The sequence below is a fragment of the Talpa europaea genome, assembly GCF_964194135.1.
Source record: "Talpa europaea genome assembly, chromosome: 7".
In the NCBI taxonomy this organism is placed as follows: domain Eukaryota; kingdom Metazoa; phylum Chordata; class Mammalia; order Eulipotyphla; family Talpidae; genus Talpa; species Talpa europaea.
This window is the reverse complement of record NC_140074.1, coordinates 1573038-1587284: the sequence shown is the minus strand read 5'-3', so window position 1 is coordinate 1587284 and position 14247 is coordinate 1573038. Positions and strand designations below refer to the sequence as shown.

The 14247-nt window shown below is 69.3% G+C and overlaps 2 protein-coding genes across 4 annotated transcripts; one reads left to right on the top strand and one right to left on the bottom strand.

The window, feature by feature from the left end:
- Positions 1–71: 71 nt before the first annotated feature.
- On the top strand, positions 72–5776 carry CACFD1 (calcium channel flower domain containing 1; the record flags this gene model as incomplete). Of its 2 annotated transcripts, XM_084238812.1 has the most annotated exons (5): positions 72–234; positions 2659–2731; positions 3799–3924; positions 5159–5266; positions 5686–5776. In XM_084238812.1, exons 1-5 carry the CDS (start codon positions 117–119, stop codon positions 5774–5776), a joined length of 516 nt encoding a protein of 171 aa, XP_084094938.1. In that variant the 5' UTR covers positions 72–116. The 2 variants fall into 2 exon arrangements, with proteins under 2 accessions (XP_084094938.1, XP_084094939.1); XM_084238813.1 differs by lacking the exon at positions 3799–3924.
- Positions 5777–7435: 1659 nt separating this feature from the next.
- SLC2A6 (solute carrier family 2 member 6) lies at positions 7436–13971 on the bottom strand (the record flags this gene model as incomplete). Of its 2 annotated transcripts, XM_084238804.1 has the most annotated exons (10): positions 7436–7926; positions 8469–8614; positions 8772–8951; positions 9298–9406; positions 9977–10129; positions 10477–10688; positions 11162–11261; positions 11798–12004; positions 12857–13019; positions 13868–13971. In XM_084238804.1, the coding sequence occupies 10 exons, from the start codon at positions 13969–13971 to the stop codon at positions 7771–7773; spliced, it is 1530 nt and encodes a 509-aa protein (XP_084094930.1). In that variant the 3' UTR covers positions 7436–7770. The 2 variants fall into 2 exon arrangements, with proteins under 2 accessions (XP_084094930.1, XP_084094931.1); XM_084238805.1 differs by lacking the exon at positions 8772–8951.
- Positions 13972–14247: the final 276 nt, after the last annotated feature.

Genomic DNA, 14247 nt, shown 5'->3' with positions numbered 1-14247 from the left:
CCTTCGCGGGCCCCTCGGCCCCGAGCCCCGCCCCTATGCTAATGAGCCGCCTCTCCCACAAGGCAGCGCGCGGGCCGACGCGGCGGCTCGGGGCTCTTTGTGCGGCCGGCGGCACCATGAGCGGCCCCGGCGGGGCGGCGGCGCCCGCCGGCCCCGCGCCGCCCGCGCCGGAGGAGGGCATGACGTGGTGGTACCGCTGGCTGTGTCGCCTGTCGGCGGTGCTGGGGGCAGCGTGTGAGTACCGGCCCCGGAGGCTCCGCGGCGGCGGGGGCGCGGGCTGGACACGGCGGTTCCCCGCGGCCCCGCGGCCCCCGCGCGGCCCCGCCCGGCGTCGAGAGCGGCGGCGGCCCGGGGCGCCCCGGCCCCAGGCGGCCTCACCTGTTGGCCTGGGCGTGGCTGGGGCCGCAGCCTTCGGGCGACGGAGGTTCGCGGGGGCGCAGGTGCCCGGGGCCCTGACCGCGCCCCGCCCTGGTGCGCGCTGGCCACGCGAGCCGGTGCCGTCGGTTCCCCCCTTCCCGCCGCCCCAGCGCCTCGTCTCCCGATCTTCCGCCTCCAGCCCATCCCCATGCACCGGCCCAGCCCAGGTCTCCCCGGCCCGGCCCTTTCTGTATATGCCCGGGAGGAACCGCCTCCCGGGAGCCCGGCTCCGCCGCAGGAGCGAGCGGCAGATCAGGGACGGGTCCTCAGAGCCCGGGGGAGCCGTCTGGACGCCTGCTTCCCCCAGCCCGCCCACGGGGGTCCTGGCGGGGCTCCGGAAAGGGCCTGCCTGTCTTCAGGGGAGTCCTCGTGCCCTGACGGGCGCCTGCCTGGCGTGGAGGGCCAGGAAGATCCTGACCAGATGTGCGGAAGGAGCAACTTTCCAGGGTCCCCAGGGTGGAGACTGCAAGGAAGTTCAGGGGTGCAGGGCTAGGGGTGTGCTCCTCTGGCCTTGCCGGGAGGCTTCGGTGGGGTAGCCCTCTCCCCCGCACATCGCACAAAGGCCCGTACCCTGTCCCTGTCGCTGACTTTGTAGGATCGCCTGGGGGGCTTGGGGGCAGGCCGTTGGTTAGAGTGGGGTGCTCTGGGGAGCGGCAGTAGTTGGTGGGGGAGAAAGGAAGGGTCCTGACCGGCTTGCAGGCCCTCCCTCCACTTTGGAGTCAGGATGCAACCTGGCGCTGCATGTTTTATGCTGCTGTCTCAGAGCCGGGGTCCTGGACACTAGGCGGTCACAGCGTCGGGGCTGCTGATGACGCTTGGTCTCCCTGCAACGTCAGTGTCACCTGCAGGTCTGCAGGGAGGTGGCTGCTTTGTGACATGGAAGAGTTTGGAGTTTTAGAGATGAAACCCGGCCTTCAAATAAGGCTTGGGCTTCTGGCCCGTCACTCTTGGGTGGGGTTGGGGTAGGGTTACCCTTCTATGCCCCAGGGACCTTTATCTGGGCTGGGGATGGTGAAGAGCGCTGGGGATGCCGTATCCTGAAAGGACGAGGCTGGTCCAGGACTGGCCGCCCCACGGCACTTCTCCAGCTCTTGACTGCTCAGGGGCTCCTGGCTGGGCCTGGCCTTGGGGCTGAGCCCTGGTCCTCGCCCAGGTTGGCCGTTGGCAGGGCAGTGGGGTAGGGTTGGAGCTGGAGGTCAGAGGCTGGTGGCTGCCCAGGGGACCTTGCGGCCTGAACACATATGTGACATGCCAGGGACAGGTGCCTCCTTCTCAGTAGGCAGGAAGTATGTGGTCCTCAGTGCCTGGGGGCACCAGAGGGCAGATCGGGTGCTATCTGGGCTCCCATTCTCTGGTTCCCTCCTTTTCCACCTGCTGTCTGCCAGCTAGGGTTACATGGGAAAACTGTGATCCGGGCCCGGGTCAGGAATCAGGTGCAGGAGAGCTACTGCAAAGTTAATGACCTGCTTGCTAATTGCTGCCTCCGTGGGCGCAGCCCCCCTCCCTGCCGTCCTGGGCTGGCTTCCGGCCGGGCAGCTTGCTCCCTGGAACTGCCTGGCGGCTCCGGGTCCTCATGAACCTGGTCTATGGCTGTGGGTGGAGCAGGGAAGTGAGCTTGGCTGTCCCTGCTCTTGGGGAGCAGTTGAGGGTGTTGGATGCACCCCTCTGCGTGTGGCCTCCTTTATTTCTGCTGTCAGTGGGCTGTGCTGTGGGACTGGAGGAGACAGGTGGGCCGGGGAGGAAATGAGACCTTTCTGTGATCACTGGGGGTGTGTAAGTCGGCGCTGAGATTGCCCCCTGGGCCAGCCCATCTTGATTTCTGTCCCCAGGGAGGCAGCCCTTGTGGCCAGCCCACGATCCTGCCACCTGCCCGCCTGAGGCCCGGGACCATGATCTGCCCCAACCTTACCCAGCAGTGGTGCCCTGTAGCTGGGTTTGGAGCGGGCTCCTCCAGGTCCCGGGACAGAGGGTGTGGGGCGCTGGGAGTAGGCAGCTCTGGTCCAGGGCTCAGCCCCAAGGCCAGGCCCAGCCAGGAGCCCCTTAGAGCTGGAGGAAGTGCCGTGGGGTGGGGTGGCCAGTGCCCTGGTCAGCCTCGTCCTTTCAGGCTATGGCAGCCCCAGGCTGTGGGACCTGGACCCAGTGCCGGCACCACCCGAGGCAGAGGGGCTGTGGGTGCTGGGGGAGACCCCCAGGGGCCCTGTCCCTTCCCGCTGATCCCTGCCACGTTTCTCTTGCCTCCAGCGTGCGCCATCTCGGGCCTCTTCAGCTGTGTCACCATCCACCCCCTGAACATCGCGGCCGGCGTGTGGATGATGTGAGTGGCCGCGGGCTGTGCCCCGGTGGGGTCTGGGTCTGTGGGTTGCTGACCCGTGCAGGGCTTTACCTCTTCATTCCCACTTTCTTAATAACCGTCATCAGGGCCAGGCCAGCACAGACCCCAGGCCAGGCCACAAGTGTTTCCCGAGTGCAATACAGGCCCTGCATCCCTCAGCAGCAACCTCATCGTGGGGTCCTGGGGGCCAGCCGGGGTGGGGGGTGGCAGTCAGGAGCCGGGGGTGGCCCAGCGGGGACGTGGGGCAGGCGAGTTCCTTGTCCCCTCCTGCCGGGGAAGCTCCGGCCCAGAGGAGAGGACGGGGGGTGCAGCTGTGTGGGCCCCACCACCGGCCCGGAGAAGTGGCCGTGCCCTGGGCGCTCATCTGTGTGGGGCTGGCCCGGAGGGCACAGAGAACCACGAGTGGGCCCCGCCTCCTCGAGCTCCTGCCCTGGCGAGGCGGGGCTTGCTGTGCAGGGCCCGGGGCTGTCGGGATGGGTGGAGGCAGCGCTGGGCGCTGGGCCCTGGGCGTGGCGGGCGGAGGGTGAGATGTGCGGGGAGGGCTGGCCCAGGGCGCCAGCTGCCGTGACAGGTGGGGGCAGGCTTGAGGTGGGTGTCGTGCTGAGTTGTGTGGAGCAGTTGGACCTGGGCCTGAGTGTCTGACCCGCGGCAGCTCGAGCAGTCACCGGGCTGGGAGTCCCAGTGCTGGTCACCGACCACGGCCCACCCAGGGGGTCGCCAAGCCTGGAGCAGGTGCCCCAGGTGTGAATGTGGCGGGGGCCCAGCAAGGGTTTCCTCCTCCCTGCGCAGCCACGGGGCGAGCCGGGGCCATCTCACGATGCCCGTGCTGTCTGCCCCCTGGCTGGCCTGGGCACCTGTCAAGGGGTCGTGCCGACCGCAGCAGTGCGAGGCCGCCCTTGCTCCCAGATGGAAGGGTAAAGCGAGCCCACCCAGCCTTCCTGCAGCAGGTTGCTCGGGCAGGGAGCTGGGGATGCTGGGCAGAGGCCTGGAGAGGGGCCGGGGGCCGCTGCCCCGGAAGCCGTCTGACGGCTGCCCGCTCCTGCCTGCAGCCTGAACGCCTTCGTGCTGCTGCTGTGCGAGGCGCCCTTCTGCTGCCCGTTCATCGAGTTTGCGAACACGGTGGCCGCGAGGGTGGACCGCCTGCGCTCCTGGCAGAAGGCCGGCTTCTACTGCGGGTGAGTGACGGGTCCCCAGCACACACCCCAAACCTGCTGGCTCAGCACCCGCAGGCGAGGGTGGGGCAGGGGGTGCTGTGCACCCTCCGGCCCGCTGGGAAGCCAGCCCCGCTGCCGGGCCAGCCGTGCGGGGGTTGGGGGGGTGGGGGGAGGCGCTGCGGGGGTTGGCGAGCAGGCCTGTGACTCTGGGCAGCGCCCCCCAGGGCTGGGGCAGGCCAGCGGCGGGGCAGCGGCCGTCGTGGAGGCTGCTCTGTGCTGTGGCTGACCGTGCAGGGTGGCCCCTGGACCGTCTCCACGGCGGCGCGTGAGCTGCGAGGCCGCGTCCGTCCCCGTGTGTTTCTCATTCATTGTACTTCTTTTTTGAAAATTGGCATCTAGACGTCTTATTTAGCAAGCTCCGGGTTTGCTGCATTCAAGTCGTCTTCACCCTTTGGTGCGTCTCCCACGAATATGCTCCGGCCTGTGCTCGCCTGTAATTTTATTTTTGACAGAAGATTTCTCCCTCACCCCCTGCTTTGTCATTTCTATTCTTTTTATTACTCAGGAGTCCTAGAACTTCCGTAAAAGCTCACGAGCACATGTCCCACCAGAATGGAGATTCAGGTAGAAGCAGCTGGCCCGGCCCAGGCCCACCCCCGGCCCCGCCAGGTGCCCCGTGCCTGCGCTCTGGTTACAGGGTGTGTGGGCAGGTGAGGCCGGGGCAGCCTCCTCCCGGCAGGTGTCAGGGCTGGTCCTCGGGCGCTGGTGTTGCCCTGCCCAGGTAACTCACCTCGCTGGGTCGAGGATCAGCCCACAGGCGTCGCTCGCCACCAGGGGACGCATGCAGCATGGGGCTGTCCGCTGTGGCTGCCCAGGGCAGGCTCCCGGGGACCTTTCTTGCTCCCACTGGCTGGTGGCACCTGCTGATGATCCAGACCAGGTTCTGGACTTAACTTGCTTCCCCATTTTCTTTGAGGCGGGGTCCCCCTCGACATGCCTCTGAGAAGCGGGGTGGCTTGTCCAGCGTCACAAAGCTGGGGGGGCTGCAGGCGGCAAGGGGCTCGCTGCTTCGCCGTCCTCGTAAGCAGGGAGGGGGGGCCAGTGCCCTCCACTCTCTTGGGAGCCTGAAATCTGACGGAAGCTCCCAGTCTTCTCCCCAGAAAGCACCCCGTTTTCGCACACGAGTCAGGGCGTCGAGGACTTCGTGAAGCCTCAGGTGGTGCGGGCTGCGCCCTTAGTCCTGTGTACCCCCCAGGATGGCCGTGGTCCCCATCATCATCAGCCTGACGCTGACCACACTGCTGGGCAACGCCATCGCCTTTGCCACGGGTGTGCTGTACGGACTCGCCGCTCTGGGCAGGAAGTGCGTCTGTGCCCGGCTGGCCTGGGGGGTGGGGGCTTGGCCAGTGAGGGAAACTGAGGCACAGAGGTTGCCAGTCTCTTGGTGGTGCCCCGGAGTTTAGTTCGAGGGCCCGAGGGCTTCCCGGAGGCCCAGTCTGGCCTCCCCGCTCCCAGAGCAGGGCTGGCTGGGCGGTGGCCACTGAGGTCCACCTCCTGTCCAGGTTTTACTCCTGGCACCATATTCAGGGGCCTGGCTCCCCAGGGCTCCCCCGCCCTCGCCACACAGCCAGGGCTGTCTCAGAACCTGCAGCATAGCCCCCCACAGCCTGCCCCTTGGTGGGGATAAGGTGTGTCTCTCCGGGGCTCCGGAAGCCAGGGGCTCACTGGGGGGGCTGTCTCCGGGCCTGGCCTTGCGCCGGTGCTGACCCGCTCTCTCCCCAGGGGCGATGCCATCTCCTACGCCAGGATCCAGCAGCAGAAGCAGCAGGCAGATGAGGAGAAACTCACAGAGACCCTGGAGGGGGAGCTGTGACAGAGCAGCCCTCCCTGCCCGGCTCTCCGGCTCCTGGGGACAGCCTGGGGACGGGCCTCCACCTGGCTCCCTCAGCCCCTCTGCACGCTCTCCACATGTCGCCTCCTGGTCCTGAGCGCCAGGCCCAGGCAGGTGTGGAGGTGGGTGGGGTGGCAGGCAGTGCCAGGCTGCTGGGCCCCACTCCTGCCAGCCAGCCTGGCTGGGCTAGGGCAGACTGGGGGATTCCCAGACTCCTCAGCTGGAGGCCTAGGAGGGCTGAGACTCCGGCTTGCCTGTGTCTGGAGGTGGGTCTGGCCTTTGGCAGGAGAGGCCCGAAGCTGAGCCATTGCCCCACCGGCTGCCTGTCCATGGTGCTGCCTGCCGTTGCTGGGGCTCCACATCTGTCCTTGGTGGCAAGCAACAGCTGGGTAGGGGTGCTTGCGTCCCCAGCCCCCAGGACTGGACCTCAGGACGAGGAGTCCCGGTATGCCCTCTTGGGCCCGGCCACCGCTACGTCCTTCCCGGCCTGTAGGCCTGCGTGCTCACCTGTGGGGCGGTCCTGGCCTGGTTCACAGTGGCTGAGACCACTTAGCAGGGCTGAGCCTGACCGGCCTCTAATGCTTCTGCTCCACCCCTGCCCTTGGAGGGCTCGCTGCCCACTGCCTGCAGCTCCCCTACCGCCCCGGCACCGGGCAGGAGAGCTGACGTCTGGTGGGGCTCCTGGGAGCTGCACCAGCACTGACCTGCCCTATCCACACCTGCCTGTGGCTTCTGCCACCCAAGCTTGGTGGCACTGGTAGAGGAGGTGTGTGTGGAATGCAGGGGCCCGCCCCCGCCCCAGCAGCCCTCCAGGGAGCCTGCCCAGGCTGACCCCAGGGTGGCAGGAACCTGGGGTGCAGCCCGGGTGGGGACGTGTGCCTTAGAGGCCCCCCAGGGTCCCCTTTCTCAGGCCAGTGCTGGGTCTAAGGGCTGTAGACGCCAGGCTTCTCCAGGCCAGCTGCGTGTGTGTGTGTGTGTGTGTGTGTGTGTGCGCGCGTGTGCCGTGAATAGACCTGTCTACCTCCCAGGAGGAGCCAGGGTCCTGCCTGCCCCTCTTGGCTCTTTCTTATCTTGGAGGTGGGACTCGGGGTCGCATCCGCCCAGAGGGGAGGAGGGCCCGGTGGGGAAGAGCGCACCTCGCCCCAGAACGGCAGGGCTGGGGCTGGGGCCGACGCAGCGGTGGGCCGGAGCGCGAGGCCGGGTCCTTGTCAGATGGGGCACGGGGGGCCCTGCCGGGGGTTGCGGTCTCCAGCCGTGTAGTCCTGGGCAGGACCTGAGTGGCTCGGTGCCGCAGGGCAGGCCCCTGCCGGAGGTGCCGACAGTCTGTGCACCCCGTTTTCTCGACAGCTTGTGTTCTGAGCAATAAAGCCTGGTGGTGTTTTGTTTGCTCTCCCCGGAGCCCGTTCTCTGCCGCCCAAGCCCGCCGCCCCATCCCGCGCGCCAGGACTGGGTGGCGGGAAGCGCGCTCAGCTGGGGGCGGTGGGGGTTGGCCAACAGGGGTACCAGGCTCTGGTGACCTGGGCTGAGAATTTGGGTCTGGCCTGGGGGCGAGAGGGTCCCCCACCTGGAACAGGACTCCTTTCTGGGGCCGAGGCCCGAGTCTTTATTCTGCAGCAGGGAGAACATGTCTGCACAGAGCTGCTCGCCTGAGGTTGGGCGGGCGCCGGGCCTGCCCGGGGCTGGGGTGTCGGCCGTTCCCGGGGGCGCACATGGCCTGGTGCGGCGCTGCCTGCCTCCCCGAGCGGGCCACGTCCTTCCCTGTCCTCTCTGTCCCCCTCCCAGCCGCGGGGGCATTCCAGGCACTGGAGTGAGGAGCCGCGGGTGCCGCGCCGGGGCGCGCTCTGCTGCAGCATGGGCTGCACGTCTGTTGGCCGGTCCCGCCCGAGGTGTGCGCCGGGCTGGATGGTCTGGGGGCCTGTCGAGCTCTGGCGGCCCCAGGCTCCACTGCCTCCCGCAGAGGCCCCGGTGGGGCCCGCCTAGTGCAGGAAGGACCTCTGCCCGGTGCGGAAGAAGGACTCGATCTGCTCCAGCGACCGGCCCCTGGTCTCGGGCACGCAGCAGCTGGTGAACACCAGGTTCACCAAGCAGATGGCGGCGAAGAAGAAGAAGGGGGTCTGCAGGCCAAAGGCATTCTGGGGAGGGAGGGGCGTGGTCACTCGGGGCCCGGAGCCCTCGCGCCTGGCAGTGCGCCATGGGCCATGCTGGCATCAGCCAGCCTGGGGGCCCTCATCTGCTCTTCCCCTGCTCAGACACCTCCTGGGGCTCCCCACAGCCCCTGAGAAAATGAGGGTGCTTTACCAGGGCGCTTGGACTTCTGGGCCGGCAGCCCCTCCCTCCATCAGCCCAGCTCGCCCTGGCCAGGCCCACTGGCCCTGCAGCCTCGCCTCAGGCCCCTCTTCCCTCCCCTCCCTAGAAGCCCGCCCTTGTGCTTTTAGCTGCTCCATGCTTGGGCCTGCAGGGACCTGCCAGCACAGCCTCAGGCCACCCCGGGTCCTCCCTGCCCCAAGCCCATTTGTGTGTCCGCAGAGTGCTGGCGCCTCTGGGCTGTCCTTGGCCTCGGTCTCCCCTGAAAGGGGTGGAGCTAGTCTCAGGGGCCGCCACCGTGTGGCTGAGCAGCGGTGATGGGGTGGCCTGGCGCGGCCGGCAGGGCCTCAGGCCCTGGGTGGGCACTCACCACCACCAGCAGGAAGGACTTGGTGAGGGCGAAGGCGGTGAGCCAGCTGACCAGCACGCAGAGCCCCGAGGCCACGCCGCGCGCCCGTAGCGGCAGGATCTCGGACATGAGCAGCCAGGTGATGGGCCCCCAGCCCATGGCGTAGCCTGCGGAGAGGGGGCCGGCAGCTGAGGCCCCACTTCTTCCTCTGGGCTGCCGAGGGACAGAGCCCCACCCACCCAGACCACACAGGACAGCAGTGGCCGCTCCACACCTCCCCGCGAGCCAGCCCTCCTCCCAGCGGCCCTGCCCCCAGCGCCCTACCCATGATGAAGAGCATGGTGGCCAGCAGAGGCACCAGGGTGAGGTAGCTGCTGGGCGTAGCCAGGGGCTGCTCTGTGCCCCGCAAGGGCATGCCCTCGAGGCTTGTGGTGCTGTTGGGGGCCAGAGGACTAAAGTGGACATACAGCCCCAGAGCCAGGTTGGCAGAGAACATGACGGTTGCTGTTGACAGACAGGTGGCCCTCGGGGGCCAGGATGCACTGAGCTGGCTGCTGTGCCAGCCCCATCTCATCTGCCACCCCCACCCACAGCTGGTCAGGGGCTGGAGACCCCACAGAGCACCCACTTGTCTCCCCACCCCTCCATGGGGGTCAGTCGGCTTATTGGCTGCCACAAACCCCACCATACCTCTCTGGAGGGGCTGGTGCCAGGCCCCGAGCTGGCTGCTGAGGAGTCTGGCGGCTGCCCCGCTCCCCCGCAGGGGTGCCCAGGGTGAGGGCCATGCCAGGCGTAGCCACTGCAGCCTCCTGGCAGTGCGTGAGGGCACACGCTGGACATGGCAGCTCACCTGAGATGAAGAGCAGGACCTTTCGGCCAGCCAGGTCCATGGTGAGGGCAGCGATGAGCACAGACAACAGTCTCACGGCCCCCACGATGGCTGCGTCATCCTTGGGGGGCTGCAAAGGGGGGACAGTGGGGCTGAGGGGCCCTGCCTGGCCCCGGCCCATGGGTACTGCAGCCAGGGCCTCGGCCCCCCAGGAGCAGGGCGTCTCTGAGGGCCACTGTGCCTAGCGCTGCCTCTGGTCGGCACCCTCACCCCTGCGTGCCCACTGCTGGCCCCGGCTGGGCTCCCATGACCCCTGAGCACCCTAATCTCTGCATCTCAGCTCCATCTGCACCCATGCGGCCCGCTGCCTGTTATCTCCATCCTGCAGAGGAGGAAGCTGAGGTCTGGAGGGGAAGTGGCTCCTCAGCGGGAGGGAGATGCTCTGAACCTGGGTCCACTACGCCCGAGGGGTCTGCAGTTTTATAAAACCGGCTTCCTTTGCCGTCCCCTCTCTCCTGTTTAAGAACACGCGGCTTTGCTCACACACGTTATTCTGAGCACAGGTGCATGGCACGGAGGCAGCTAAGAGCCCCGGAGATCTCCGTGTGCACGGGACACCCACCCCGGGCCAGCACAGATGCTCGTGGGGATGAGCCTCTCGGGGTCGTGGGGGCAGAGTGGGGCTCTGTGGGGTGCTCACCAGCAGCACGGCCATCTTGTCGAAGATGGGCTGCAGGTAGACCAGGATGGGCGTGACGCCGGTCAGCTGCTGCAGGAGGCGCATCAGCACAGCGATGACGATGGGCCGGTACATGTGGGGGTCCCGGACCTCGGCCCACGACATGCGGCTGCTCTGGAGACATGAGGCCGAAGCTGAGGGGCCCGTGTCGGCGTCCCTGGTGGGCGACCCCTGCCCCTGCCCTGGGCTGTGTGGGGCTGGCTGGCGCGTCCCTTGCTCCCACTCCCAGAAGAGAAGCTGTGCACCGAGGCAGTCGTTCAGGGGACCCCCACCTGAACCCCAGGCTCTGGATGGCCAGCATCTCCGGTGCCCAGGTGCCCACCACGGAGCCTGGGCCTGGGCCGGGGGTTGGGGCCGCACCTCTCCCATTCCAGGAGGCGGGAGCTGCCGTTAGTCCCGTCTTCCAGGAAAAGGAACTAAGCTCAGAGAGGCCAGGCCTGCCCGGTATCCACCCTCCCCACCTGTCTCTGGACGTTGTCCTGGATCTGCTCGAACTCCCAGCGGATGTCGGCGTCGGCCCCACGCAGCCAGGCCAGCGCCCGCAGGGCCTCGGCATCCCTGCCCCGGGACAGCAGGAAGCGCGGGGAGTTGGGCATGAAGCTGAGCAGCAGGACCATGATGAGCACAGGCCCCTCTCCGGCCACGGCCAGCCAGCGCCAGGGCAGCTGGAGGCCTGCAGTGAGGAGCACGTGAGGCGGGGGCCCAGGCCTGACGCTGAGCCCCTTCCACGGGCCCTCAGAGCAACCTCCTCTGCCTTCCCGGAGTCACCTCCCACAGGAAGCCTACCCTGGTTGCCCGAGCCCTCTATGATCGCCACCAGGAGGGGCTGCAGGGATTGCCCGGTCCCTGGCAAGGGGCCCAGCACATAGAAGGGGATCTTCATTGGGCCTCCAGCACTGAGGCAGGCTGACAGAGAGCAGGCCTCTATCTCTAAGCCCTCACCCCCTCTCAGTCAGCCTTTCTCTGGACTTCTTACCTACCACCATTTGATGCAGGCTGCTGTGCAGAGAGCCCCACGGAAGCCCTCACTGCCCAGAGAGGGAGGGGGCTCATGACCGGGGCAGGGGGGCAGGAGCTGCCTGGAGGTGCACAGTGGGGGCTGGAGATCGGATAGCAGGCAGCCTGGGGTGTCCGGATGAGACTCACCAAGGGCGTACAGGGACAGCGATCCGAACACAGCCATGAGCTGGGGTGTGGCCCCCAGGGCACCTCGAACACCTGGGGGAGCAATCTCAGACACATACACCTGCAAGACACGTGACCAGCCCGGGCCTTGGCGAGGTGCCGGTTCCTGAGCTGGGCTGAAGCGGGGGAGCCCCGGGGGAGCAGGGGGTGGGGCTCCTCGGGGACTCCTGTCCTGGCGGGGTCTCAGGCCGGGCCCTCTTGGCTCACATTTCCTGTGGGTGGGCAGAAGCTCGTGGCTCTGAAGTGGGAGGCCGGAGGGCGGCAGACTCTGTCTCTGCTCCCTGGGGGTCTCTGCCCCTGCCGGGCTCCCCCGCCAGACGCTGGAACATACGAGAGGCGCCGGGAGGCCACGAGACGGGGCTTCCCTTTCCTCTCTGCTGCTCAGTTTCTCCCATTGAGCAATGAATCTGATTGCAGGAAATGGGGTGGGAAATTTGGGTGTCTACAGTGGAGGCAGCTAGAGTTAGTCGGATTTCCCCAAAATCAGCTGCCGTGCTAACCTGGGGTGAGCGGAGGCCCCCCGCAGCCACAGGGAAAGGCAGACGTTCTCATGGGCCCGCGGTCAGAGCCAGGGGCAGTGGCCGAGCAGCGGCTTACCGGGATGCAGGCAGCCGTGAGGCCCCCGGCGAAGCCCGTCAGCACCCGCCCCAGCAGCAACATCCAGAGGCTGTGGGTGCCCGCCATGAGCGCGTAGCCGGCGGCCGAGGGCACGGCCGAGAACATGATGCTGAGCTTCCGGCCCAGGAGGTCGTTGAGGACCATGGCGCTGAGGCCCCCCGCCGCCGCGCCCAGGGTAAACACGGACTGCGAGGAGAGGCACAGGGCAGGTGAGGCGGGGTACCCGGCACCCCCACCAGAAGCAAGCTGGCTGCAGGACCGGGAGTGAGTCTCCCATCTCTGGAGGTGGACTAGCGCACGTGGGCGTCCCTCGTGGGGATGCCCCATGGGGACTCCGGCTCAGGGGGCACCTGTCGACCACGGTCTGTCCCCCCTGATGTTCACGCGTCTGCTGCTTCAGGACAGGGCATGAAGGATTCGGTGACTTGAAGCCCCTGGCGTTTATGCTCCGGGAGTTGCTGATTTCCCCGTGAGTGCGGTGAGCGGGACCTGCCCGTGGCCTGGGCACTGCCTGGCCAGCCCGGCCTGGCACACGGAGGTCTCTGCAAGCTCCCGGGCTCTGAGCAAGGATGCTGTGAGCATACACTGGGGGCTACTTGGTTATAACTGCAGTCCTGGCACGCTTGGGGTCCCTGCTTTCCAATTGCCCCATCCGTCCCAGGGGGTCCTCCCTGCCCCAGCCAGGGCCTCTGCCTCTGTCCATTAGCACCTGATGTCCCTGCCCCCATGGTGGTGGCGTGTCTGCTCCGCTCTGGGTGTCGGGGGTTCTTCGGAACCCTCAAGCCCAGGGGGTGGTGACACTGAGGTGCTGTCTACTCCTCCGGAGGCCTCCTCCAGCTTTCACTTCCTCTTATTTCCCAGCAGTGACAATCTGGCCTCCTGCCCGTCCAGCCCCCTCCGCCCAGGCTGGATGAGGGGAGAGTCAGGCCGGAGCCCTGGAGGGGGTCCCCAGGCCAAGCTTTGGGGGGGTTCCTGGCTGGGCCAAAGCTCAGTGGACCCCTGCTCCTCCCGCCCCTCTCCAGGCCCAGCGGCCCTTACCCCGAACCAGGACGCCTGGTTCTTGGTCAGTGTCAGGTCCGGGTCCCGGGAGCTCTCCAGGGCGGGGATGACCGGGGACGTGTAGACCATGGCGTACCCGAAGCTGAAATTGCCCAGCACGGCGGCGAAGGTGGCCAGGAACACCCTCCAGTTCTGCGGGCGCCTGGCGGGAGGCGGCGCGGTTGGGGGGACCCTTGTCCCGGAAGTGCCTCCGGTCCGGGGCGCCGCGCGGGGGGCCGGGGGGGCGGCTGTCCGGGGGGCACGACCCCGGGGCCCAGTCGCTCGCTTCCCCGGGGAACCCCCAGGGCGCGGCGGCGGCCCCGATGGCCGAGACGCGGCGCGGGTCCTGCGCTCCGGGGGGGCTGCTGCCTCCGCGCTGGCTTCTGCCCCGGCCGCCGCCGCCCGCCGCGCGGATCCAGGCGCCCCCCGGCCGCCCGCGCCGCAGGCCCCGGCCGCTCTGGGAACGGGCTCCCGAAACAGGGCGCGGCGCGGGGGGCGCAGGGCCGCGGCCACCCCCGCCCCAGCCCGCGCCCCAGCCCGCGCCCCTGCCCGCGCCCCAGCCCGCGCCCAGCTCGCGCCCCAGCCCCGCGCCCCAGCCCGCGCCCAGCCCGCGCCCAGCCCGCGCCCCTGCCCGCGCCCCAGCCCGCGCCCCAGCCCGCGCCCCAGCCCGCGCCCAGCCCGCGCCCCAGCCCGCGCCCAGCCCGCGCCCCAGCCCGCGCCCCAGCCCGCGCCCCAGCCCGCGCCCCAGCCCGCGCCCAGCCCGCGCCCCAGCCCGCGCCCAGCCCGCGCCCCAGCCCGCGCCCCAGCCCGCGCCCAGCCCGCGCCCCTGCCCGCGCCCCAGCCCGCGCCCCAGCCCGCGCCCCAGCCCGCGCCCCTGCCCGCGCCCCAGCCCGCGCCCCAGCCCGCGCCCCTGCCCGCGCCCCTGCCCGCGCCCCAGCCCGCGCCCCAGCCCGCGCCCCTGCCCGCGCCCCAGCCCGCGCCCCAGCCCGCGCCCCAGCCCGCGCTGCTCACCCGGCGCGCGCCCCGTCCGGGGGCGACGGCGACGGCGACGCGGGCGGCCCCCCGGCGAAGGTGTCGTAGTCCGGGCCCGCGGCCCGCAGCAGCGGCTCCTGCATGGCCAGCTCGGGCTCCGGCTCCGGCTCCGGCTCCGGCTCCGGCTCGGCTCCGGCTCGGCTCGGCTCGGCTCGGGCGCGCGGGGCCGCAGCGGCAGGTGCGGGCCGGGGTGGGCGGCGCCCGGGCCCCGCCGGCCCCGCCCCCGCGCGCGATTGGCTGCGGCGGCCCCGCGGGGAGGGCGCCGGCCAATGGGCGGCCGCGGGCGCCTGCGGGCCGGGCGGGGCGCGGGCGGGGCCTCCCCGCGGCTCGGGATGCGGGTCCAGCCCGGCCGCCGCCCG